General features: G+C 42.3%; 1 protein-coding gene across 1 annotated transcript in view; it reads right to left on the bottom strand.

Moving 5' to 3' along the window:
* The window catches only part of cdh22 (cadherin 22), an 871134-nt gene that overhangs the window by 6562 nt on the left and 837141 nt on the right, over positions 1-27431 (bottom strand). The window contains exon 11 of the mRNA XM_080205062.1: positions 480-731. Within this exon, the coding sequence (XP_080061188.1) occupies positions 480-731 (252 nt within the window). The remainder of the gene's footprint in view (positions 1-479; positions 732-27431) is intronic.

Genomic DNA, 27431 nt, shown 5'->3' with positions numbered 1-27431 from the left:
ATAGAATGAATGTGTAGATATAATCAAGAGAGAGAGAGAGAGAGAAGAGACCCACAATCTGGACAGGATTTAAAATTCAAACATAGAGACAAATAGACAATAAATACACTAACACCCCTCAAAGAAGTTAATACTGATCAAACAAAAAATAAAAGCAGATGTTAAAAATCTAAATAAAAACACAAAATGCTGGAAAAAATACTCAGGATGTCTGGCTGCATCTGTGGTGAGAGAAACAGAGTTGAATATATTCTGGAGTTGTTAGTTGACTTGAAACATTAACTCTGCTTCTCTTCACAGATGCTGCCAGACCTGCTGAACTTTTCCGGCACTTTCTGCTTCTATTTAATCAAATATGCAGTCTATATCTCAGCTAGTGCCAGATATTGACAGGGTGCATATATTTTCTTTAATTTAGCCTTGACAGGACAACAATAAATAAATACTCTACAATTTAGTGACTGATCTTATTTGCTTACCTATCAGTATAAGAATACAGACTAGAAGAGCTATCAGTGCCCCTGGGCTCAGAACTGCGGACACCACATAAGCTGTGGCACTGCATGACTGTATAGTGCCATCGCTGTCACACCCACACACCCGGATGGTGAGGGTCCCAGTACTGCTCAAGGCTGGTGGTCCGCTATCGACCACAAGAATCGGGAGAAAGTAGATGTCCTGCTCGTGACGGTTAAAGCCATTTCTGTGGGTTAGAATTCCAGCCGTATTTTCTAAAGGAAGCAAAAGGTAAGTTCACCTGGTTACAACCAGCACACCTTAAATGTTATATACAGTTGCTACTTCAGAATTCTGATTCAATGACTGCATCTACATTCCTACAAGGCTGTTGATGCCAGGTAGCACATATAACTAGTCTGAATTTAAACTCTGATAAATGTCTCTCCACCCTGCCCAACCATGCTTTACATTGCTTTTCAATTTCAGTTTAGCAATGCCCAGCACCAAATGAAACTAATGTTTAATCCCATAAACACATCTCAAGAAGCTGTCAGTACAGCTGTGTCATAGCCTTGAAAAATAGACTCATCTGTATATGTTTGCAAGTGATTGTAGCAGAGCAAATGAAATGTATCTTTCAGCTCACTGACAATGATAAATTGGATTAACTTTGCTTCTCGCACTACGTGCCTTTGAGTACTATTGAAATTAGTTTAATTAACTCTTCACTTCAAGTAACTTGATGCAAACATTGATAAATATATATTTAGACCTCTCTTCAGCACTTTGTCAGCCTTTTAGGCTACGCTTTAATGTCTTTTACAACCATTCCAGTAAGAAGGTAAACATATATCCAGTTTATCAACCAGAATGAGATTGTGGCCTCTGCTCAGAGTTGCAATGATAACCTGGTCAAATCAGTCATGCAGGGATATTCATGACATTAAACTTCCAGGCTCTTTACTAAATTATTCTATAAATTGTTAAAATGTTTAGTTGTGAAGTTGTTTATAAATGTTGCCTTTTTTTAATGGCTGACTATTTGTGGCTTTTGATCAACTCCGTGGGTGAGAAAAACAAAACGTAAACTGATAGTAATTCACTGATGTAGAGCATAGAGAAGACTGTCAGTGACTGATTTAGCGGGACCAGTTGATTCCCAACCAGAAATTGGAAATTCAATCATAAAATCCATACAGTGCAGGAGGCCATTTGACCCATTGATCTGTACCAGGAGGAGCATCTCTGGAAAAGCCTCTTACCCAGGCCCAACTCTCTCCTTTCCCTGCAACCCCACGCTTTTACCATGCATCTAACCTACACATCTTTGGACACTAATGGGCAATTTAGCATGATCAATTCATGAAACCTGCAGATCTGTGGACTGTGGGAGGAAATCAGAGCACCCGAAGAAAACGTAAGCAGTCACAGGGAGAACATGCAGACTCTTCACAGACAGTCATCCAAGACTGGAATTGAACCTGAGTCCCTGGCTGTGTGAGGTAGTAGTGCTTTCAGTTCTTGGTCAGTCCATTATAAAACATCCTGTAGAGGGGAAATTTTCTGTAGAGCAAAACAAATTAAGAAGATCCCAACTGCCTTTCAAAGTGGAAATCTGGATTGATCATTGCACTTTGCTGTAATATAAATGTCCATAATTGAGATGTTGTCAAAGTGGTTCTGCAGACATTTATATCACATCAACATTTGACTGCTGATCAAAGAATATTTAAGTATTGCTTCATTTCCATCTTCTATAATAAATCTTTAGGTAGAAATTCCTGCTTTGATCTCACAGGCAATATGAGTATGAGGAATATGTGGTATTTGTACTAATTTGTGTTTTGTGCTGTTAAGATTACTCTGTCATGTTAGATGAGCACAGTAATTGAGACTCTGTGCGCAAGTTGAATTTGGCCTGTTAACTGAGGGGAACTTTACACTAAATTTCTCCAGCTTTGAACTTCCCACGAAATATGATCAGGTTTCAGGTTTGTTCTTGGGTAGTAAACTTAGAGGATATGGAACTGAGGGAAAGTGAGTCCAATGCATAGACTATTGGGAGGAATGGTTGGGAAGGCATTGGGCATGCTGCAAACCTTAGCTGGATATCCACAGCTTAAATTACAATTGATATTTCTTTGATGCTGTGCACTTTCATATCAGCAGACTGAATGAAGAACCATGCTAAACAATTCCACAAATGAACTTATTTGTCATGAATTAATTTGTGCACAGGATCAGCATATTACTAACAAGGCTTCTGAAGTTTAGATAATTCACTAGCATTGAACTGGAATTTTAATTTTCTGTTTAAAATAGATGTGTAAGTGACAGATCCAAAGATACCCCCTAAATAGATGGTATACTTCCAGCTTCTGATGTGTCAAATTACTTTGAAAAAATCTTATGTTAAGCAGGAGGCATTTGACCCAAAGCTATCCAATTAGTCCCACTCGGCTGCTCTTCCCCTTAACCCTACAAATCTTTCCTTTTCCATTCAATTTCCTCTTGAAAGTAAATGCAAAGTTTGCTTCCATTGCAGCACAGAAGTCTCTCATCTCTGGTAAGTCTCACACTGTACCCTTTCCAACTTTTCTCAGTGGGGGATAAGAGACAGCAGTTGATATTGTGATGAGCCCCCACCAAAAATAGTAACCACATCAGCATTACAAAAATAGCACTGGTCGACCACATTGTCTCCATTCTCAAGGGACTGTGTTGTCTCTGTAGACAAACAATGCCCCGAAGGGAGTGTCTGGTTCAGGAAACCTGTTCCGAGATTGACTAGTCCGCTGCAACATTGACTTTGAAACACAAAACATCTACACCTCAGATCTTGTGCACTAAAGTGTGGCATTTTATTTTTCCGGTTAATGCCTTCATGTTGCTGCTGGCAGTATAAATGAGACACAAGAATTAGGTTTCTACTTAGAAGGAAGTAGCTGATTCAACCAGTAATGGGGGTGGATCCTTTAATATGGTAAGAAGTCTCACAACACCAGGTTAAAGTCCAACAGGTTTATTTGGTAGCAAAATCCACTAGCTTTCGGAGCGCTTTTCCTTTGTCAGGGAAGTGGGAGTTCAGTTCACAAACAGGACATATAAAGACACAAACTCAATTTACAAAATAATGGTTGGAATGCGAATCTTTATAGTTAATCAAGTCTTAAAGATACAGACAATGTGAGTGGAGAGAGTGTTAAGCACAGGTTAAAGAGATTGTATTGTCACCAGACAGGACAGTTAGTGAGATTTTGCAAGTCCAGGCAAGTCATGGGGGGGTTACAGGTAGTGTGACATGAACCCAAGATCCCAGTTGAGGCCGTCCTCATGTGTGCAGAACCTGGCTATCAGTCTCTGCTTAGCGGCTCTGCGTTGTTGTGTATCATGAAGGCCGCCTTTAATAGGGGGAAAAATAAATCGAAGGTAAAGTGGAATGCACAATGGGACGGCTGGTGTTTGAGTGGATTTACTTTACCTAATGGTGGCACAGTGGTTAGCACTAGTGCCTCACAGCGCCAGGGACCCAGGTTTGATTGCAGCCTTGGGTGATTGTCTATGTGGAAATTGTACATTCTTTTCTTGTCTGTGTGGATTTCCTCTGGGTACTCCAGTTTCTTCCCACGCTCCAAAGAATGTGCAAGTTAGGTGGATGTATGGGGTTACAGGGATAGGGCAGGGGAGGCAGTGAGTCTGGGTAAGGTGCTTTTTCAGAGAGTCAGTGAAGACCTGATGGGCCAAATGGCCTTCTTCTGCACTTTTGGGATACTAAGGGTCTAGATCAGGATAGTGCTGCGATGAAATCAAATAAGAGTTCTTTTACCGAATAAGATCCAAATTCTCACATTGGAAAGAGGTTCTAAGAGAGGGTGGTTCACACCTTTTATGAAAAATCTCAATTTGCTTGGAGTAGATTTAAAATTGAGTAAGTTAATTCAATACACATTTGATCATATTTTTCATGTATTTCTGTCAATGTTGAATTATAAACTATTAACCTTTTTGCCTTGATATCTACACTCCCATTCTGGCGACTTCCCCTTGTGTGCCCCCAGATTCAGTTCAGATTTGGAGGTTTCCAACTTACTTCCCTGAACACTTACTAAGGAAATATTAGACAGAAAAATTCTAATCTAACTCCTGGGTAGCTATAGACCAGAACCCTTCACCAGGCCCATGAACCCAGCCCCCCACCCCACCCCACCCCCCATGAACTCCTAACGCACCCTGACAACATGACCTGATGCAATCTAACCATCAGACACCACCCTGAACCTTCCCCGATTCCTTCACATATCCCTGACCTGATCCTGCTACCCACTTCCCATCTTCCCACTTACTGTTGTGATATCCTTGAGGGCTAAAATCTTCAGGCTGTTCCTACTGGTGAGATATTTCAGTCCCACCAGTAGTGAGCTTTTGCCGTGTGTTCCCAGTGGTGAGGAGGTGTATAGTGGCAGGCACAGTAAGAAGTCTCACAACACCAGGTTAAAATCCAGCAGGTTTATATGGTAGCAAATGACACTAGCTTTCGGAGCGCTGCTCCTTCATCTGCATCTCTACATCATGACAGAGGCAGGACGAGGAGATCCTGCCACTGATCAATGGCGAACCACCTCCGCTGCTATAAAACACACCATGGGGATGCATGGAAAATATGCCCATGCTCCCTAGATGTAAGACAAATGAGGTGCGTGGATTCTGCTCACTTGAGAGTCTCTGTTGAGGTTTATTAACTGCTAAATCAGCACAAGCTACAGAGCAATCACTCGGCCTATCCTGTTGTCTAGAGTTTTACAGTGCAGGGACAGGCCGTGCTTTCAAGTCCCATGTTGACACCCAGGTACCTGGTTCATAAAGGGACATCACGCTTAAGTGATATTATAACACTTTCCACCTGACCTAACTGCCACTCTATCCATCCATTCATCTCACCCATCTACCCCCTGAACTGCTGACCTTAGTGGTGACACAGTGGTTAGCACTGCTGCCTTATAGCGGCAGGAACCCAGATTTGATTCCAGCCTTGGGGGACTGTGTGGAGTTTGCACATTCTCCCCCTATTGGTACTGGTTTCCTCCGGGTTCCTCCCACAGTCCAAAGACAAGCAGGTTAGGTGGATTGGTCATGCTAAATTGCCCTTTAATGTCCAAAGATATGTCGGTTATTGGATTGGCCATAGGGCTATGGAAATTGTAAAGGTAGGCTGGGGGTGTGGCTTGGGTTCACCCAGGATGAGAAGTGCTTTTGGAGAGTCGGTACAGATTAAATGGGTTGAATGGCCTCCTTCTGCATTGTAAGGAATCCATGATTAATGCACGTTCATCTCACTGATAACATAATCAGGCTCACACCCAAAATGGGCAAGAACCTGATTTTAACAATTCTCAATAATTTTGAATACGATTAATTAATCCCTTAGCCAAATTATTCCGCCCCCCCCTCATGGTATGTTAAAAGCCTGTTGAGGGAATCCTCAAAGGGGTGAAAAGCCTCTTGAGGACAGGGACATGTGCCAGGCAGCACTGGGATGAGTCCCAGTGGGATTCCTTTAGAGGTGGAGGGGAATGGTTCATTTATTTGTGGTGGTGGGGGGAGAGCAAGTGCTGAGGGGAGATGGAATGCTGGTGATGATTGGCAGGGGGCAGGGTAGATGCCAGTAATGATCGTAGGGGGCGGGAATGGGGAGCCCTTGATACTTCTGTGGTGCTGTGTGGAGGAGGGGGAGGTTATTTTTCGTTCTGATCGGGGCATCCTTCTGTGCAGCTGGTATTGCCGGCTCAAAGAATCCCTGCCCTGCCAGAGTAAACCACGGCCACTCATTTTTATTTCAGCCTCAAAACCTGGAGAGAGAACTGGTCGGAGACGCTAACAAGCTTGACACTTTGAAGAGTTTTGGTAAGATTACACCTTCTGTTTCATATCCTCTTCTGGAATGGTTCAACCTGACTAGTTATGTGGAGCAAAACTGCAGTTAGCACATGTACCTTTCATCAATATTTAATTGGAGCTCAAAGTAGTAAAACATTCTAACGTATCATAAATGTGCAATTGTACTTTTTAAGATATTCCAATTCCCAAGGCGCTAATTACATTATCAGTGTATAGAACTGTAAATTCTTCCACAGCTAATTTTTCATTGTTAAAAAAATCCGGCTCCTTGAATTTAGAGCCCTAATCAAGACAAAATAATTCATGACCTTAACTTTCTTTGAAAATCCCCCACGTCAGTGTAATTTTCTCCAGCCCTTTGTCCCCACCTCAACATTTCATTTGTCAGTCAACACCTTCCTCGCTCTAGTTCCTCAGTCTGTTGATCACCAGCAGTTATCATCTCTGGATCACTTTGCGTTTGTTTATTTCAATCTGGCATGGGATTTAGCTGTTGCTTACTGTCCATCCCTAATTGTGCTCGAGAGCAGTTAAGAATCAACCATGTTGCTGTATGTATGGGTCACGGCTACTTGACGGCCTTAATAGGTGGAAGGGCAGGTTTCCACACTTGAAGTCCTGCCTGTCCGAGTGTGAAATTGCATTTTGTTTGGGTGGGTGTGATCCAGAAGGAGGGGGTGAAATCTCATCCATACAGTTTCACACCCTGCCCACCACCACCACCATCAGCCCCCCCAACCCCCCACTCAGCTCAGAACACAGCTTTATGAGCAGCATAAAATTCTGTCCTTTGTGTTTTTCTCCATACAAGTTACATAAGATCAACTGTCAAGTTGAAGTTGCTTAATTCAAATGACAATTTTGAATCGAAACAAAGAAAAAGCAATTTAATTAAAATTGCATAACGTGAACGACTAGATAATTCACTTTCTCTCATAAAAATAGCATTTCCCTTATTAGGAATATATTGTGCGGATAACTTGCTAAAATTTAATAACCTGATATCATTTCAAGCAATTTGTTGGGTCACAGTTGGCTGCTGTCTTCTGTGAAGGTATAGTTTGTTCAGTATTGTTTTCAGCTGAGTTTACGAAGGTTTTGTGGTGTGAGACATTAAGTGGGAGTAATTCTGAATTTTTGCCGATTGTGAGAGATGGGTTACGTTGGATTGGCTGGTCTGTAAACACTTCTTTCAGTTTTCCTTTCACCAACAGACAAAATAACTTCCACTGTCATTACTTCTGTTACTGAATTGTCAGGATTCATAATACAGTACAAAGTAAGGGTAGAGGGATGTTGCTTTTTATTTAACCTTTAAAATGATGCGGAAATTCGCTCTCAGAAATAAAACAGCCTCCAAAATGAGCATTTGTACATCAAATCAGATGTCAATAATCAACCTATTCTCAAAGAGAATGAATCCGGAGAATATAGTCCTACAGAAAATATATTTCACACCTTCCACACTCACCTACCACAGCAGTGGTCAGTGAAAGCAAATTACTGCAGATGCTGAAATCTGAAACCAAAAGAAAAGAGTTGATGTTTTGAGTCCAGATGACCCCTTGCCAAAGCTAAAGGGCATAGAAAGTGGGAGATATTTATACCGCAGGGTGATGGAATGAAAGGTGAGTCACAGCAATAGAAACAAGGGGAAAAGACTGTCAATGGCTGTCCACAGAGGGAATAAAGGGTGTGAATGGCCAAATGGCAGAGAAACTGTAAACTGTGACAGATGAAGATGCTGGTGGGGTAGTGGGGGGGAAAGATAGGAAGAGGTAGAATGTAGAAAAGGGGAAATGGGGGGTTAAAAAGATAAGGGAAGGGAGATAAAGTAGAGGAAAGAATGGGGGGGGGAAGAAAAATGAAGAAAGACAATAAGGAAATAAAAAGGTAGGGAACAGTAAAAAATTAAATAAAATTGAATGAAAACAAAGGGGGCCGAGATAGGGTAGAGCAAATAATCTGAAGTTGTTGAATTCAATGTTGAGACTGGAAGGCTGTAAAATGCCTTGCTGGAAAATGACATGCTGTACCTCCAGTTTGCATTGGGGAAACTGAAGGAAGAGCATCTCATCTTCCAGTTCAGCACTTTACAGCCTTCCGGTTTCAACATTGAATTCACCAACTTCAGATGATTTGCTCTATCCCACCTCATGCCCCTTTGTTTTCATTCTATTTTATTTAATATTTTTACTGTTCTCTATGTTTTATTTCTTTATTGTCTTTCTTTAATTGTCTTCCCCCTACTTTATCCCCCTTTCCTTACCTTTTCTCCCCCCCCTCACTTCCCCTTTTCTACATTCTACCTCTGTCCCATCTCCCCAGCCCCAACCCCCCCCACCTCCTCCTCACAGCTTACAGTTTCTCTGCCATTTGGCCATTCACACCCTTTATTCTCTCTATGGGCTGCCATTAGCAGTCTTTTCCCCTGGTTTCTATGGCTATGACTCATCTTTCATTGCTTCACCCTGCAGTATAAATATCTCTCACTTCTAATGCCTTTTAGCTTTGACAAAGGGTCATCTGAACTCGAAACACCAGCTCTTGTCTTCTCCTTACAGATGCTGCCAGACCTGCTGAAATTTTCCAGTGTTTTCTCTTTTGGTCAACAGTGGTGGGATTGTGGGGATTACATCCTTATACATGTTACATTATTGATGGTTCCATACTGAGGAAAAAAGGAGAGAGAGGAAGTATGTGTTGGAGTAAGAGGAGGTAGAGCCAGAAATCAGAAGAAAGCTGTCGAGAATGGAGCGTGCATCAGCCCTTTATTCCACAAAATATTTTCTAATGGCAAAGCAGCCTGAAAGCATTAGTGTCACCACCTGACAACTGTATGCAAGTTTATTGAATACTTTCATTTATTAACAATCTGGTGGCAGCAAGTGATTAAAACATTCATATAGAACATAGAACATTACAGCGCAGAACAGGCCCTTCGGCCCACGATGTTGCGCCGACCAGTTAAAAAACAATGACCCTCTAACTAAACCAATCCCTTTCCATCCATAAACCTATCCACGGATCTCTTAAACGCCCCCAAACTAGGCGCATTTACAACTGCAGCAGGCAGGGCATTCCAATCCCTCACCACCCTCTGGGTAAAGAACCTACCTCTGACATCCGTCCTATAACTACCACCCCTTAATTTAAAGCTATGTCCCCTCGTGCTAGCTTTCTCCATCTGAGGAAAAAGGCTATCACTGTCCACCCTATCTAAACCTCTCCTCATCTTATATGTTTCAATAAGATCCCCTCTTAGCCGCCTTCTTTCTAGCGAAAACAACCCCAAATCCCTCAGTCTCTCCTCATAGGACCTCCCCTCCATACCAGGCAACATCCTGGTAAACCTCCCCTGCACCCTCTCCAAAGCCTCCACATCCTTCCTATAATGTGGGGACCAGAACTGCACACAATACTCCAAGTGCGGCCGCACCAGAGTTTTGTACAGTTGCAACATGACGCTGCGGCTCCTAAATTCAATCCCCCTACCAAAAAAAGCCAAGACACCGTATGCCTTCCTAACAACCCTATCTACTTGATTCCCAACTTTCAGGGATCTATGTACACATACACCTAGATCCCTCTGTTCATCCACACTATTCAGAGTCCTACCGTTAGCCCTATACTCTACACATCTGTTGTTCCTGCCAAAGTGAATTACCTCACACTTTTCCACATTAAACTCCATCCGCCACCTCTCGGCCCAGCTCTGCAACCTGTCTAAGTCTCCCTGTAAACTATGACACCCTTCCTCACTATCTACCACACCTCCGACTTTGGTGTCATCAGCAAATTTACTAATGCACCCAACTATACCCTCATCCAGATCATTTATAAAAATTACAAACAGCAGTGGCCCCAAAACAGATCCCTGAGGCACACCACTTGTAACTGAACTCCATGACGAATACTTATCATCAACCACCACCCTCTGTCTCCTATCTGCTCGCCAATTCCTGATCCAATTACCTAAATCACCCTCAATCCCATACATCTGCATTTTCTGCAGAAGCCTTCCATGGTGAACCTTATCAAATGCCTTACTAAAGTCCATATATACCACGTCAACTGCCTTACCCCCATCCACCTCTTTGGTCACTTTCTCAAAAAACTCAATAAGGTTAGTAAGGCACGACCTACCCTCCACAAAACCATGCTGACTATCTCCAATCAATTCATTACTCTCTAAATAACTATAAATCTATCCCTAATAATTTTTTCTAAAACCTTGCCCACAACAGAAGTAAGACTCACCGGTCTATAATTCCCGGGGAAGTCCCTGTTCCCCTTCTTAAACAATGGGACAACATTCGCTATCCTCCAATCTTCTGGCACTATACCTGTGACCAACGATGACCTGAAGATCAGAGCCAGAGGCTCTGCAATCACCTCTCTTGCCTCCCAGAGAATCCTAGGGTAAATCCCGTCCGGCCCAGGGGACTTATCTATTTTCAAACCCTCAAGAATATCTAGCACATCCTCCTTATCAACTGCAATACTGTCCAGTTTACAACCCTGTAACTCAGTATTCTCCACAGCTACATTTATGTCCCCCTGCGTGAATACCGAAGAGAAATATTGGTTCAATGCCTCTCCAATCTCTTCCGGTTCCACACATAACTTCCCACTGCTGTCTCTAACTGGCCCTAATCTTGCCCTGACCAACCTTCTGTTCTTAACATATCTATAGAACGCCTTAGGATTCTCCTTAATCCTATCAGCCAAAGTCTTCTCATGTCCTCTTTTAGCCCTTCTTAACTCAGGAGGGCAGAAACAGGCAATACTTAGAAAAGATGAATGCAGTGCTTGTAAGAATGTTTGAGGGAACAAGCCAGCATATAGTTTCTGGACTCCTATATGAATGAGTTATTGAGCACAAGGTGCAGTATATTTTACAGAAATATGGCTTTACAAATTACGCATCTTAAATATTGTGGAAAAGAGAGACATGTTGCTGAAACCTTTCATCTTGCATTCATCAGGACAAACACAAAAATGCCAAATTTCAAATGATCACACAAATTTATGCTACATGAGAAAAGGGTGCAGACTGGATGGCAAATCAAGTGTGACTGGCTAAGTTGTTGCCATGGAGAAGGCAAAGGGAAATGGTAAGTGCTCCAAGCTTCAGGATAATTTAAAAAAGGCTTGAATATATTCTTGGTTTGACAAAGGGTCATCTGGACTTGAAACGTCAGGTCTTTTCTCTCTTCACACAAGCTGCCAGATCTGCTGAGGTTTTCCAGCATTTTCTCTTTTGGTTTCAGATTCCAGCATCTGCAGTAATTTGCTTTTATTTTTATTTACTATATTCTTTTTGTTTGCAGAGAACAAGTTCCTTTTATGAATGCAGTTTGCTTCTAGCGAATGGAAATGTTTGTGTAGCTATTAGCCAACTCAGGTTTGTTCAGCAAGTGCTACCTAATTGCAGAATCACATCTGACAGTTGATGTTTTAATTTGGGTTTTGGATGTGTGGGTTGGTTGAGTATAGTCTGTACACTGCCCTTAATGAACAATGTCGGAACAAATCACTGGGACACATGGCTTATGAACGTGGCGTTGCACCTGTACTGAAATTGATGACTCTTCTAGTTGCCCCGCTGCAGGTATCGTCACCAGTGGGATGAACAATTTAACAGACATTGAAAGATCCGTTGTCCTCGAGCAGGAATTTCTAGTCTCCGGGCAGAGATCCCGCCCAATATGATTAAATTGCGTGGTAGACAGAATGTCTTTTTGGAGATAGAAGAAACTGATTATTAAAAAATTGTATTTTCACACTACATAGCAGCAGTGTGAAATGGCTTGCTTAGCACATTGTTAACATTTTTGAGATACTTTGTCTTTGCAGCATAATTTGAGGTAGATCAGATACTTTTCAGATCCAAAGGTGGAGCTTTCAATTGCAAGTTTGTGTGATACACAGCAAACATAGATCTGATGAAGATGACCATATTGCCTTGTGAGATATCTTTGATGTGCTCAATTTCTGCATCAAGCTTGCAAAAAGAGCAAATGGTCAGGACCCTATTTACAAAATTGCTAATAAGGCCAATTTTATAGGCGTGGAGCTACACTAATCACAATGTGTATTTTGAATGGTTGTGATAGGCTTGGGGTACACAGAAGTCAGTAGGAAAGAAAACATGTTAGAATCTTTCTCAAAAGAGAATTTTAGCGTGGGTTGGAGTGTGATAAATTGTTTAAGAAAATCAGCTACAGATTCAAAGATTGTAAATACAAATTTAAGATTAACAGCCTCCTGTGGTATAATTTGTTGAGAAAATTTGAAATTTGACATGTTTTTGTTTGACCTGAGGAATGCAAGATGAAAATTTTCAACAACATGTCTCTCCTTTTTAACAATAGTGAAGTTCTGTTATTATCAAGTAACTATTTAAAGAACACAGCCTCACTGCTGCTGAGTTAGAAAGAACATCTCGGTTAAAGTTTGTGAGAATGGCCTCTTAAAATGCCTATTTCAAATTGTTGCCCAAAGCTTCACAAAGTGGCATTCTGTCAAATGCATCATTAACCAGGGGATTTTCACAGTAACTTCATTGCATTGTTAATGTAAGCCTACTTGTGACTAATAAATAAACTTTAACTACAAACAGTCACAATGAAAATGCATACTTGAAGGAATATTGTTACTTGTGTGACATTAAATATTAAACGAATTGGTGTCAGGTTTACTTCAGCACTTTGCATCAACAGAATATTGAAACACTTAGGGTTTAAAATCCATTTTTTATATAACAAAGAATTTTTCAAAGGGTTGTAAAAGTCATTGTTTTTTTATACAAGCCCCTTACAAAGGTTTATTTGATGTCTTTCTGGGCTCTGTTCCTTACATTTACCAAGTTCAATGTGACACTTCAAAGAGAGGAACGCTATTCTCTTTGCCATGAACAGTTGAGGAACCTCCTGAAGAAAATGTCAAGTAGGTCCATATTGGGAGATCTACTTCTAAGTGCTGGATAAAAGATGAATATTATTCATCTAGCGCTTCTAAGGTAGACAGCACAGAAGAGCAACATTGGGATTTTCATCCTAGTAATGCCTAACTAAAATGAGAAAATATGTCTTTCTGACTCTCAAATTTATTGATCAGAGAGTGCCTTTTTAGCAAATAATCCTCCTTTTCAGAACTCCATCCCTTTTGAAAGGTATAATTGTTCACTGGGATGAAAAAGATAAGGCACAATGGAAGGTTTCTTTGTGCAATTTAAAATTGCCCTTGGTCTTCTATAAGACATGGACTGTACGAAAGGCTGCAAATTTTCAAATCCTTTGAAATAAAGTGTGCATTCCAGGCAGATGGAAGGAAAGTTATTAGAGAGCTGTGGTTTCCTCTTGGTTGACAGGCCACAGTAGAAGGAAACACTTTTCAAGAACATCTCAGGTAGCCTTATGGGTTCATATGTTCCGCCCATGTTAATTTTGGTGAAGACTGACTTTTCAGTTCAATCATGAAGAGCAAAACTGACTTCACAGGAAAACTGGAATAGAAACGGGGCCCTATATTGTCTGAAAATCATTTCAGTGACATAAAAAGGTTAAACTTCCACTTAGAGAAGGAAACATTGGAGAGAGTCCACATTCATTGGAACAGTAATAGCCAGTGACAGTGTCCAAAATGAAGGACGACAAGTTTTCCATGTTACCCTTACAGCTAATTACTACACTGCTTATCTGAAGAATGATTACCAACCTAGTTAATCGGTTCAGGTGAGACAAACTTTAGGTCTGCCTTTGATAGTTCCTCAAGTACAGCTTTGCTGGTCTGTCCCATGAGTGGACTCAGAATTGTGTGTGCAGGAATGAACCTTGACTGCTGAGCAGTACATCTAATTTTTTCATGGGATTTGGGCCAGCATTTATTGCCCATCCCTAATTGCCCTTGAACTGAATGGCTTGCTAGGCCATTTCAGAGGGCATTTAAGAAGTCATGGAATCCCTGCAGAAAAGACCATTCTGCCCATCGAGTCTGCATCAACTCTCTGACCTAGGCCCTCTCCCCCACCCTATCTCTGTAACCGCACACAGTTACCACGGCTAATCCCATCTAACCTACACATCTTAGGACACTGAGAGGCAATTTACTATGTCCAGTCCACCTAACCTGCAAATCTGTAGACTGTGGGTGGAAACTGGAGCACCTGGAGGAAACCCACGCAGACAGTCACCCTAGGCTGGAATTGAACCGGGGTCCCTGGAGCTGTAAAGCAATAATGCTAACCACTGGCTACCATGCCACCCTATCAAACTGCAAGTCAACCATGTTACTATAGGTCCAGAGTCACCTGACTTTTAATTCCAGATATTTATTGAATTCAATTTCACCATCTACTGTGGTAGGATTCAACCTGCCTCCCAAGAGCATTACTCTGGGTCTCTGGATTACTAGTCCAGTGACAATACCACTATGTCACTACCTCCTGGCAGACAATAGTTAGACACCAGCATACTCCTGGAACGGGGGTGAAATTAAGCAGGAAAAATCAGAGTGGAATTATGATTGTTTGGAAAGCTGCTGACTATTTGAATTGAACACCAAACTCAGGAACACATGCCTCTTAGTTTAATCTTATTCGAGAAAAGGTTAGAAGTTTGTACAGACGTCTACGGTGAAAACTCAAACATTGAATCACTTAATATGAGTCGTAAATGGTTTGCAAGATACAAAAAAGTGTTAATTTGCATAACATAATTGTTAGTGGGGAATTTACCAGTGCTTGTGATAGAACAGCTGAATCATAGAAACATAGAAAAACTACAGCGCAATACAGGCCCTTCGGCCCACAAAGTTGGGCCGGACACATCCCTACCCTAGAGATTACTAGGCTTACCTATAACCCTCTATCTTACTTAGTTCCATGTACTTATCTAAAAGTCTCTTAAAAGACCCTATCGAATCCACCTCCACCTCCGTTGCTGGCAGCCCATTCCACGCACCCACCACTCTGAGTGGAAAACTTACCCCTGACACCTCCTCTGTACCTACACCCCAGCACCTTAAACCTGTGTACTCTTGTGGCAACCATTTCAGCCCTGAGTAAAAGCCTCTGACTATCCACTCGATCAGTATGTCTCAATGTCTTTTACACCTCTATCAGGTCACCCCTCATCCTTCGTCTCTCCAAGGAGAAAAGGCTAAGCTTACTCAACCTATCCTCATAAGGCATGCTCCCCAATCCAGGCAGCATCCTTGTAAATCTCTCCTGCAGCCTTTCTATGGCTTCCATATCCTTCCTGTAATGAGGCGACCAGAACTGAGCACAGTACTCCAAGTGGGGTCTGATCAGGGTCCTATATAGCTGCAACATTATTTCTCAACTCCTAAACTCAATTCCTTGATTGATGAAGGCCAGTACACCATACACCTTCTTAACCACAGCTTCAACCTGCGCAGCTGCTTTGAGTGTCCTATGAACTTGGACCCCAAGATCTTTGTGATCTTCCACACTGACAAGAGTCCTATCATTAATATTATATTCTGCCATCCTATTTGACCTGCCAAAATGAACCACTTCACACTTATCTGGGTTGCAGTCCATCTGCCACTTCTCTGCTCAGTCTTGCATCCTATCAATGTCTCACTGCAACTTCTGACATCCCTCCACACTATCCACAACACCTCCAACCTTTGTGTCATCAGCAAACTTACCAACCCATCCCTCCACTTCCTCATCCAGGTCATTTATAAAAATCACAGAGTAAAGGTCCCAGAACAGATCCCTGGGGCACTGCACTGGTGACCAAACTCCATGCAGAATATGACCCATCTATAACCACTCTTTGCCTTCTGTGGACAAGCCAGTTCTGGATCCACAAAGCAATGTCCCCTTGGATCTCATGCCCCCTCACTTTCTCAATAAGCCTTGCATGGGGCACCTTATCAAATGTCTTGCTGAAATCCATATATACTACATCTACAGCTCTTCCTTCATCAATGTGTTTAGTCACATCTTCAAAAAATTCAATCAGGCTCGTAAGGCACTACCCTTCCTACAAAATGCTCATGGCCACCTTATGGTTCTGGATGACCTCAAGTATCAAAGTGATTTTCTGACCATCTAGCACCATCTCTATTCTTCAAGCTGTAGATCAAGGGCTTATTGCAACCTTCAAGATCCATTCCCATTGAAGAATTTTTGAGACAAGCCATCAAGCAAAGTGTGCTACCCTGAATTATATACCTCTCCAAATATACCTCTCCAAATGTTCATAAATCATGCCTCTCAGGATCTTCTCCATCAACTTACCAACCACTGAGGTTAGACTCACTGGTCTATACAGGGATATCTCTACTCCCTTCTTGAATAAAGGAACAACATCCGCAATCCTCCAATCCTCCAGAACCTCTCCCATCTCCATTGATGATGAAAAGATCATCACCAGAGGCTCAGCAATCTCTCCTCTCGCCTCCCACAGTAACCTGGGGTACATCCCATCCGGTCCTGGCAATTTATCTAACTTGATGCTTTTCAAAACCTCCAACATATCCTCTTTCTTATATCTACATGCTCAAGCTTTTCAGTCCACTGCAAGTCTGCACTACAACCACCAAGATCCTTTTCCATAGTGGCTACTGAAGTAAAGTATTCATTAAGTACCTCTGCTGTTTTGGTTCTATACAAACTTTCCCACCATCACACTTGATAGGTTCTATTCTTTCACGTCTTATCCTCTTGCTCTTCACATACTTGTAGAATGCCTTGGGGTTTTCCTTAATCCTGCCTGCCAAGGCCTTCTCATGACCCCTTCTGGCTCTCCTAATTTCCTTCTTAAGATCCTTCCTATTAACCATATACGCTTCTAGATGTCTAACATTACCTAGCTCTTTGAACCTTTTGTAAGCTTTTCTTTTCTTCTTGACTAGATTTACTACAGCATAATGAATCCTTCATTAAAATGCTAAGTGAAGTCATTGGGGAGGGTGGATAAATTCCTCAACAAGTGTTTATTTTGGATGAGATTGGTTTATGCTGGAAATGGATGCTTTTCAAGACATACGTTTCTTGAGAAGGAAAGCACAATCCAGGCTTTAAAGCAGTAAAAAATCATTTGACAATGCCACTTTGTGGAAATGCAGTTAGGGTGATATTAAAGTGAATCTGATGTTACCATTCTCTGGGGTTATGAAAGGTTCTTCAAAGAACAGGTTACCAGTGGAGGGCAAACAAGAAGTCGTGAGTAATCCAAACAAGTTTTGAGGATTGGTTTAAATCTTACTTTTGTCCAGCTATCAGAGATTGCTGTTCAGCAAATTATATTGCCAAAGAAGCACTACCCTTCCTACAAAATGCTCATGGCCACCTTATGGTTCTGGATGACCTCAAGTATCAAAGTGATTTTCTGACCATCTAGCACCATCTCTATTCTTCAAGCTGTGGATCAAGGGCTTATTGCAACCTTCAAGATCTATTCCCATTGAAGAATTTTTGAGACAAGCCATCAAGCAAAGTGTGCTACCCTGAAGAAATTTTGGAAGAGTTGCGACATTGCCAGGCCATTGAGAATGTCACTTTGGACAGGAATGAGATTATCTTATCCTGTATGAATAGTGTGTGGTGAAAGTTGTAGCCAAATTGTGTTCAGGAACATAGTCCCATTTATGGCATTGTGTTAATGACTGCTATAATGTTGTTTCACTTAGTGGGGTAGTTACTGGAGTCCTGGATTAAATATATGCCACTCAAAAGAACAAACTAACCAGTAGTTACACACCATAACTTACTAAATGAATTGCTGGGAACCAATTAACAACATTAACTGAGAACTTCCAATATTTTGAATAGGACAACAAGCGAGGGAGCACTACTAGATTTAGTAATGGTGAATTAACCAGAACAGCTGACATAAATAAGGACAGGGGAACATCTAGGCAACAGCAACACAACATAATAAGATTTACAATTAAGGTGGAGAAGGGCTCAAGAAGGCAAAGATCAAACAAACTGGGGGGAAAAAAAGCTGAGTTTAAGCAGATGGGAATGTAAGTAGTAAACTGAAGGAGAAAAATATTGACAAGCAAAGAAATAGAACGCAATGGGAAACATTTAAAATAGTGAATAATGGAGTCCTGGATTAAATATATGTCACTCAAAAGAACAAACTAGCCACTAGTAACCTACTATAAGATATTAAATAAATAATAGAAGTATTGAAATTGAAAAAAAACATTATGGCATTGTATAATGTGGCATGTAACAACAGGAAATGTGACAGGCAGAGTGACTTATTGAGGCAGGAATTGAAATTTCAGTTTCAGACAATGGTTTAAAATGCAGAGATTAATTTAGTGGTGATGTAGTGGTGTGTTGAGCTTCATGCCATCTGGCAGCAGTTTCCCACTTTCAGTGCACATGTATCCTTTTGGGGGTGTGAGTCCGCACGATCAGTTAGTGGTAATGACAGTGCATGCTCAAATTCTGGAGAGCGCAATTCACAGCGGAAAGTTTCTGAGTTTCCATCTTACTGGTTCCTCACTGGTGGAGTGATGTGAAACGTGCTGCAGGACCGCAGAAAGTTCATTTTAATACATTAGCGCATTATTAGTGAGCACTCTCTCCAGGGCTTCCCCCTCATTAGATATTCACCATTTACAACAAGTTCACTTAGATGTGGGGTTGTAAATGTAAGAATAGCTTCCAGGGAGAGAGGCATGATGAAGCAATGGCTTGGCAATGACCCTGGCACCTTCCCTTGGCATAGGTTAGCACTGTATCCTATCAGTCCCAACCTGTTCCAAGGGGCAGACCCCAGTGGAAGCTTCATGGAGGGGTGGGGGAGATTCTTTCAGATGTGGTGGTGGACAGGAATGGACAGAGGAGCAGGGGATGCTGGTATTGGGGTGTGGTCATGGGGAGATCAGTTAGGAAATGTGAAATGAGAATCAAAAGGACAGGTTTTGTTGCACCTAATATCAGTTTTAGTGAAAACACGCTGTCATGGGGAAGGTCCTTAGTTCCAGAGGGAAGGTATCAGAGCAGGTCCAATCAAAGATAATGATAATTAAAGGTCTTAGAAGGTAAATCCAGTAATTGTAAGAACAGATTGAGGATGATGGGGGAAGCATCTTAAAACTGAGAAAGAGAAATGTCTACAGTGAGGGGGCGGAGGGGGTGGAAGGGGTGGGGAGGGGGCTGATGTGGGGGAGGTGCAGTTTTGTGTGTGGCCCATGGGAAGACTTGAAAATCTCATTGATCAGCAGCTGTACAAATAAATGCCATGAATCCAGAGATACTCATATCAATGGTTGTCTTGTTCATTTGGTGGATTTTCTAGTTTTTTTTAATCCCAATATTCTGGCAACCTCTATAGAGGAGGTGGGAAAGGAGAACTGTTGCTAGCCAACAACAACAAGGCCAACAGCAGGTAGTGAAAGAAAGAGGTCAGTATAGGAGAAAAGAAACTGGTTGAACCACAGGGCATTGACCTAGGTGCCAGAAGTAACAACAGCAATCACAACCCTATTGACCTGCAAAGTCCACTTTACTAACATTTGGGGGATTGTGCCAAAATTATGAGAGCTGTCACATAGACTGACCAAGCCACAGCCTGGCATAGTCATACTCACAGAATTATAACTTGCAGATTATGACCATTCCTGGATATGTCCCTTCCCAGGACACTCACGACACTCAGCAGAGGTGATGGCAAAGTGGTACACAGACAAGATCTCATGAAGTCTCATGGCACCAGGTCAAACGTGGGCAAGGAAACCCCCAGTTGCTTATCACATTTCATCCTCCCTCAGCTGATGAATCACTGCTCCTTCATGTTGAGCATCACTTGGAGGAAGAATTGAGAGGGCAAGTATGCAGAACATGCATACTTATGCATGCAGAATATGGTTTGGTAGTATGCCAAAGACTGAACAGGACATAGCTATTACATTCGGTCTACAGCAGGACGAGAGGGGACCAAAAGAGGGAAAAACATACTTGACCTTGTCCTCACAGGTCCCAGAATTTTTTGTGCCCATTGCCCAGTTTGATGACAGGATCCTGTTTAGCAAGAACTAATCCCTCTGGACTTATTTGATGATACATGTGAGACATTCCCTGTGCACAGTGCTGGTGCAGTAAAGTTCACACCTGCACAAGAGCCACCATTGAGCAAACTGTTGCACTTTCGCTACCCTGACCAGTCTGGAGGTCCTCTACAGAATGCTGCACAGAGGATATATCAGATTAGTCATGGTCTGCTGTGCACTGCATAACTTGGCCATGCAATGAAGAGAACTGTTGCAACAGAATGAGAGGGAAGAGTCGTACTGCTCCTCTAATGAAGGTGAATTGATAAGCCTGAGGAGGAGGCCATGAATTAGGGTTTGCTTTAGCTAGAAGTCACGTGCAAGGAATGCCAGGAACAAGCTTATTCAGACACAATTTGCCCAAGATTGAGTGTCTATAAGACTATGAGATTTAGGAGCAGAATTAGACCATTTGTCCCATAGGTTCTGCTCCACCATTCAATCATGGCCAATAAGTTTCTCAACCTCATTTTCCCACCTTTTCCCCATAACCTTTGATCCCCTTACTAACCTATCTCTGTCTTAAATACAGTCAATGATCTGGCCTCCACAACCTTCTGTGACAATGAATTCATTACCCTCTGGCTGAAGAAATTCTTCCTAATCTCACTTCTAAAGGGTCATCCCTTTACTCTGAAGCTGTGGCCTTGGATCCTAGTCTCTCCTACCAACATCTTTGCTATGTCCACTCTATCCAGTATTAGTTGAGACAGGAAGAGAATATATATATATAGTATATATATCTCCGTCAGCCTGGCTACTTTCTAAAATTATTTTCTCTATGTTTTTCAAAATGAACATTCTCTGGGGTAGGTTCCGGCTTAAGACATGCTAGCATCTGGACATTTCTGAGTGGTTTGAAATTGAACAAAGGCTAATAGCTCGCACCTCTTGAAATGCAACACTCCTTGCATCATATAAACCTTCCAGCCAGCCAATGGTTTAGTGGATGAGATGTCTGCCCCAGTCAGCAGTGGAGAAAAGCAACTGTTTGAGATTCTTAATATCCAATGTGGTGTTAATGGCTTGACCATTACCTGCTCCAAAACACTATGGGTTTCAACTAAGGGCCTCATTATTCTACCTAAAACCACACTATCACATGATCAAGACTTGAGCTTTCTGAATTCCTTTAATTACTAACTGTTCAATTTTATAGTTAATTTCTGGTTGACTTCTGAAGAGAACTATAACTCCTGACAAACATTCTGCTGCTGTCTACCATTTTACCATTGAACTGGTAGCAGAAGAAGAAACTCTGTGGAATTGTCTGGCCCATATCTACCCTGTGAACTGCTGGAACAGTGGAAGTGATGCTGTCAAAGCTATTTCAGCTCTAGATGTCTTCTCTCCTTGTGAAAAATGGATGACCCTGTACAGTTGACCAGCTTACCCTGTGAAGAAACATTCCATAATAGCACTCATTCTGAATTTTGTTCTCTTGTAAAACCATCATTTATATTTTTATTGTGGTCTTGCCCTGTATCCCTTTCTTTCCCTTGTCCTTCTTTTATTGTACAAGTGCAAAAGCAGGTGGACATTGCGGTACCCCTTTCCTACACTTTGCACATGTGTGAAATATACCAGCCCCTTTTATTTTATCTTATCTCCAGTTTGCTGTGCGTTATTTATAGTAGATTGGAACACTCCAAATTTAAGGGTTGGGAAAGATACTACTTATAAAGGGTGGAATCAAAAACATCTTTGTTTATGGATGGGTAATGAAAGGAGAGATCAGGGCTGTTTTAAATTAATCACTCTCCAGTGTAGTGAAGTGCCTACTTGACCCAGGATCCCATCACCGGAACTATATTGAACTCCATTGTCTGTCTGGGATGTCTACCAACCCCTGCCAACATCCCATCCTGAGCTATCTCTGAACCTGCACGTTCTGTCATCGAAAAGAGGAAGGGGAGTGCAGCTTTGTTACACACGCTCTCTCGTGATTATTTGTCCTTATGACATCTGTTTCACTCTTGGACATCCATCCATTACTTTACTGTTGGGGATGAGGGAATAAAATTGACAAAGTATGAGGTTTTAATATGATTGCATATTGAGATATAAGATAATCAATAAAAGAATAATAGAAAAATGGTTACAGATTCATTTGTTGTAGAAAACCAGCTTCCTTTCTGTCACAAAAGTGAGCACCTTAAAGTCAGCAGTATTTCAAAACACAAGAACTATACAAGCTGACCTTTATAGGGATAGCTAAGTTTTGGAGTCAGACAGCGAGAGATAGTGGGAGTAGGCATACCAAGATATTTTAGAAGTCAGTAGTACAGACAAGACTAAATGTGACGAATACAAGATAACTTATATGTATTGTTAGATCAAAATTTAAACAATGTGTGCGTGCGAAACATGACATAAATATAAGCAGCTTTCATGTAAACATCAGTGTCTGCTTCAGAATTGTCTGAAGTAGCGCTGTTCCTGCATATGCTTGACTAAGATGTGCATATTCTGGTGTTTGACTGAGGTGGGCAGAGTAAGAAGTCTCACAACACCAGGTTAAATGAGCTTTGGGAGCACGCTGCTCCTTCATCACTCCCTTGATGAAGGAGCAGCACTCCAGAAGCTCGTGATACCAAATAAACCTGTTGGTCTTTAACCTGATGTTGTGATGCTTGAGTAAAAGTGATCCTAATCTATTCTGAGTCTTCTGTGATTAGCTCATAAGAAAAAATTAGTGATGCTATCTATCATGACTGAGAATTCAGATCCCGTGCCATCATTGCAGTGCATTAGGTGCTATTATTCCCATTGAGAGTGATCTTGGACAGACTTCTTGATAATGCAGAAAAGGTAGAACCAGGTGAACCTATATGTGCAGCCACGTTGGATAAACTGGTGAGTGCAATACTAGGTACAGGCATGAAAATTCAATAAAGACTGAATGTGAATACACATTATTTCCTCTCAATCAGTGTGAGCCAACCATAAGATGTGCTAGGGCAATTAGCTCTCTGACTAAGTTGTGCCCAAGATGTGATGATACACAAATTAAAAAGTTCAACCAATGTAATTTCTGATAGGGGAATTAAGGGTTATGGGGAGAAAGTGGGAAAGTGGAACTGATTCACTTCAGATCAGCCATGATCTTATTGAATGGCGGGGCAGGATCGGAGGGCAAGATGGCCTACCCCTCCTTCTATTTCTTATGTTCTTATGTTCTTTGTAATGTGCAGTGTATGCATGGGAAAATTGGACTTTTGGTGTTCTTATAAAGCTTTAACTTTTCTCTTTTGGCCATACAGCTTGGTGCATCTCCCAGGTCAGCATCAACATCAATGCGTTGGAGGCAGTCTGCTCAATGCATTGCCCTATTGCCTTTAATGACAGGAGTGGAGATCTGAGGCCTTGAATGCTCTGGCCTACTGGGGGTCTCCTGCACTGATCCTGAACCATGTCTCTGTCGGAGGCAATGGAGTCAATGGTTCACCCAGGGGTATCCTGAGATAGCAGATAACACACCTGTGAGTGATGGCACCTTCAAGAGGCATTTTGAGGGAGGTCCAGATATAACATTCCCCCTCATCTAGCCATTGCTATACGGAGCCATGGCTAGAATGGCAGAATGCAGCCCACAGCATCTTCGGGTCAGATGTTGGACCTGGCTCTCCATAGCAGTGCCACCCTGGCCATGGAGAAAGTTAAGTGCTCGCTTGGCTGACACATGGCAGTTCAAAAAGTTTACATGCTTCTCCCTTGCCTGCACACTGCTGCATGTAACCCATGGCATCGCCACCATTTGTTGCCCTAACTTTTGCAGCAAGTCCAGCAGGTTTATTGCGGCCAAGGCCAGAGGCTCATTATCAGCATGGGGCTCAACAGGGGCTTGATGCACTGCAGCATCAGGGTATCTGGACCCTCTGCTGTCACATCCTCCATTAATTACAATCTGCTCACCAGACTGTGCTCCGGATTTGAAATGTGAACCCTCTGTGACGTGTGTGGGTGTCACTGTGCTGGAGGGGTTGTGGATGAGCACTGTGCTGGGGGGGTTGTGGCGCATCCTCTGGATCAGTGGTGCTGTCACCCCCACATGCGACCTGGGCTTGGGATTGTGAGGAACTGTAATTGCAAGCAAAAATAATCACATTGAGGATCATCACAGTTACTGAGCGCATGCCTCCCGTGCCCATATGCCAACACAGGATTGATTTCATTCTCGAGCCTTGCCATCTGTGATCACTGAGTCTCTCTCCACTCTTGCAATCTGCACTGCCTTTTGCTCTACAGGGGTGAGCAGCCTCATTTGTGAGGCTCCTGGTTTTGACTTTACCCTCGCACTTTGGGTCTGCTTCTCCTGCATGACAATGTGCAGAGTTAGTGACATGTGGGTCAGAATTTTCCAGCCGTTCATGCCCCACCACCAAGGATGGAGAATTTGCTGCTCAGACAAATCACTGTGCCCTACAACAGGACCAGAAAATCATACCAGCAAGAACAGCCAGTAAATTCCACCTGTGATGTGTCATCTAACACCCTTGACTGCAAATATGCCCATCACAAAGGAAACAAAAACACCACACACTTTGACTTTGATTGCTGTGTAATTCTGATGTTGATCATGCATTAACACACCAGGACTAACTGCCCACTCACAAAGATACTTCACTTGTTGACTCCACATGAGATCCTTTAGTAAAACTTATGCTGATAGGTCAGAATAGATCGTTCATCCTTTTCTTCACTGGACCTTGGTTGTTTGACAGACACAGTAAAAAGCCTGACAACACCAGGTTTTAGTCCAACCGATTTATTTGATAATAGACTCACAAGCTTTCGTGTTAGTCCCTTCGTCAGGTGAATGGAGAGTTCTGGCCTCAGACAGAGCATATAAAGCACAGACAGTTTACAGATTACTGATTAGAATGCGAATCCTTACACCTAACCTGCTGTTCAAGACCTGAAGTGGCTGACAATGTGAGTGGAAGGAGCACTGATCACAGGTTACAGAGATGTGTATTGTCTCCAGACAGTACAGTAAGTGAGGTTTTGCAAACCCACGCAAGTCGCAGGGGTTACAGATAGTGCAACATGAACCCAAGATCCCTGTTGAGACCGTCTTGCAACTCGGCCAACATTGTCTACCTGATACATTGCAAGAAAGGATGTCCCGAAGCATGGTACATTGGGGAGACCATGCAGATGCTACGACAACGGATGAATGAACATCGCTCGACAATCACCAGGCAAGACTGTTCCCTTCCTGTTGGCGAACACTTCAGTGGTCACGGGCATTCAGCCTCTGACCTTCGGGTAAGCATTCTCCAAGGCGGCCTTCATGACACACGACAGCGCAGAGTCGCTGAGCAGAGACTGATAGCCAAGTTCTGCACACATGAGGACGGTCTCAACAGGGATCTTGGGTTCATGTCGCACTATCTGTAACCCCCGTGACTTGCCTGGGTTTGCAAAACCTCACTTACTGTACTGTCTGGAGACAATACACATCTCTGTAACCTGTGATCAGTGCTCCTTCCACTCACATTGTCAGCCACTTCAGGTCTTGAACAGCAGGTTAGGTGTAAGGATTCGCATTCTAATCAGTAATCTCTAAACTGTCTGTGCTTTATATGCTCTGTCTGAGGCCAGAACTCTCCATTCACCTGACGAAGGGACTAACCCGAAAGCTTGTGAGTCTATTATCAAATAAATCGGTTGGACTAAAACCTGGTGTTGTCAGACTTTTTACTGTGTTTACGCCAGTCCAACGCCGGCATACCCACATCATGTTTGATAGACCCCATGGCTACTTAACTCCTCTGCAATCTCTGTCCAACTCTCCACTCACCTGACGAAGGGGCAAACCCCGAAAGCTTGTGAGTTTACAATCAAATAAACTGATTGGACTTTAACCTGGTGTTGTGAGACTTCTTACTGTGTTTACCCCAGTCCAACGCGGGTATCCCCACATCAGGCTACCTTGGTCAGGCTGGAGAGTTCTCTGTTACTCTCTTTGGGATAGGGTTCCTCTTACTGAGGTCAATCTGCATGGAGGCGTTCCTAAACCATGGGTCCGGTCTCTGTCTGGTTTCAGACTTCTGTGCAGCTGAAACATCTTTGATAAATGGGGAAAATGGGAGGGGGGGGAGAGGAGGACACAATAGAATAATGGGAGGTTGTTGGAAGAGAAATTTGAGATTTTGAGGTGGGCTGAGAGTGATGATAGGTTGTAACAAAAAATGGGACAAAGTTTTGATAGTGTTGCGATGTATGAGGACGAACATTGTCACTGTTACGCAGAGCTTCCCTGTTGGTCCAGGAAGCTCTTTTATAGCTCACCCGTACCTGTTACCTTCTCAGCTGATGATGGGATCCATCACTGTATAACCACTCTGCCATGTGACTGCATAAGTCACATTCAATTTGAATCACATGGGAGCTTGCTGTGTGCAATATTTTGAACATTGCACCTTTTCAAAAGTACATCAATAGTTTAAAGTATATTGGGATGTCCTGTGCTTATGAATGGTGATATGTAAAATCTTTTTATCTTCTTTGCCCATTGTAACCTCCAGTTTCCCAATACTACAAGCTGATGGATTTCCATTTGATATCCATTTGATTCAGGAAATGGGATTTCAGAGGTGAAAGCCAGTAAAGATTCTTAATTTTACTTATAGCATAAATCTATGCAATAAAAATGACTTAACTTGTTGTGTTCCTTTGAAATAGTAACTTTGTTCATGGGTCTTGATTTAGGGATGTGGTTAGAATGATCTCACTTTTCATTTCTGAGCTCTGTATGTGACAGCCTGGAGTCATCTGTACGCATTGCCTGATGATGCACATTTTCCATTCTGTAAGCTGTTTTTCCTCCCTGTTTTGCATCTGCTTTTCCTTTAGGCCCCTTTACATTGTATGTAATCCCTTGGCAATAAAAGGCAACCAGGGTCACCTGTTCACAGATTGTTGTCACCTTTTGCAAGACAAAGTGATAAAGGGAGTTGACTATCTGCCCAATTTTCCTCTTTTCTCCAGGGAAGTGCTAGAGAAACATCACTCCTCTT

The sequence above is a fragment of the Carcharhinus amblyrhynchos genome, chromosome 16 (assembly GCF_965287045.1).
Source record: "Carcharhinus amblyrhynchos chromosome 16, sCarAmb.v2.hapA, whole genome shotgun sequence".
NCBI classification, from domain to species: domain Eukaryota; kingdom Metazoa; phylum Chordata; class Chondrichthyes; order Carcharhiniformes; family Carcharhinidae; genus Carcharhinus; species Carcharhinus amblyrhynchos.
The sequence above is the reverse complement of the archived record's forward strand: the minus strand, read 5'-3'. Positions and strand labels throughout refer to the sequence as shown.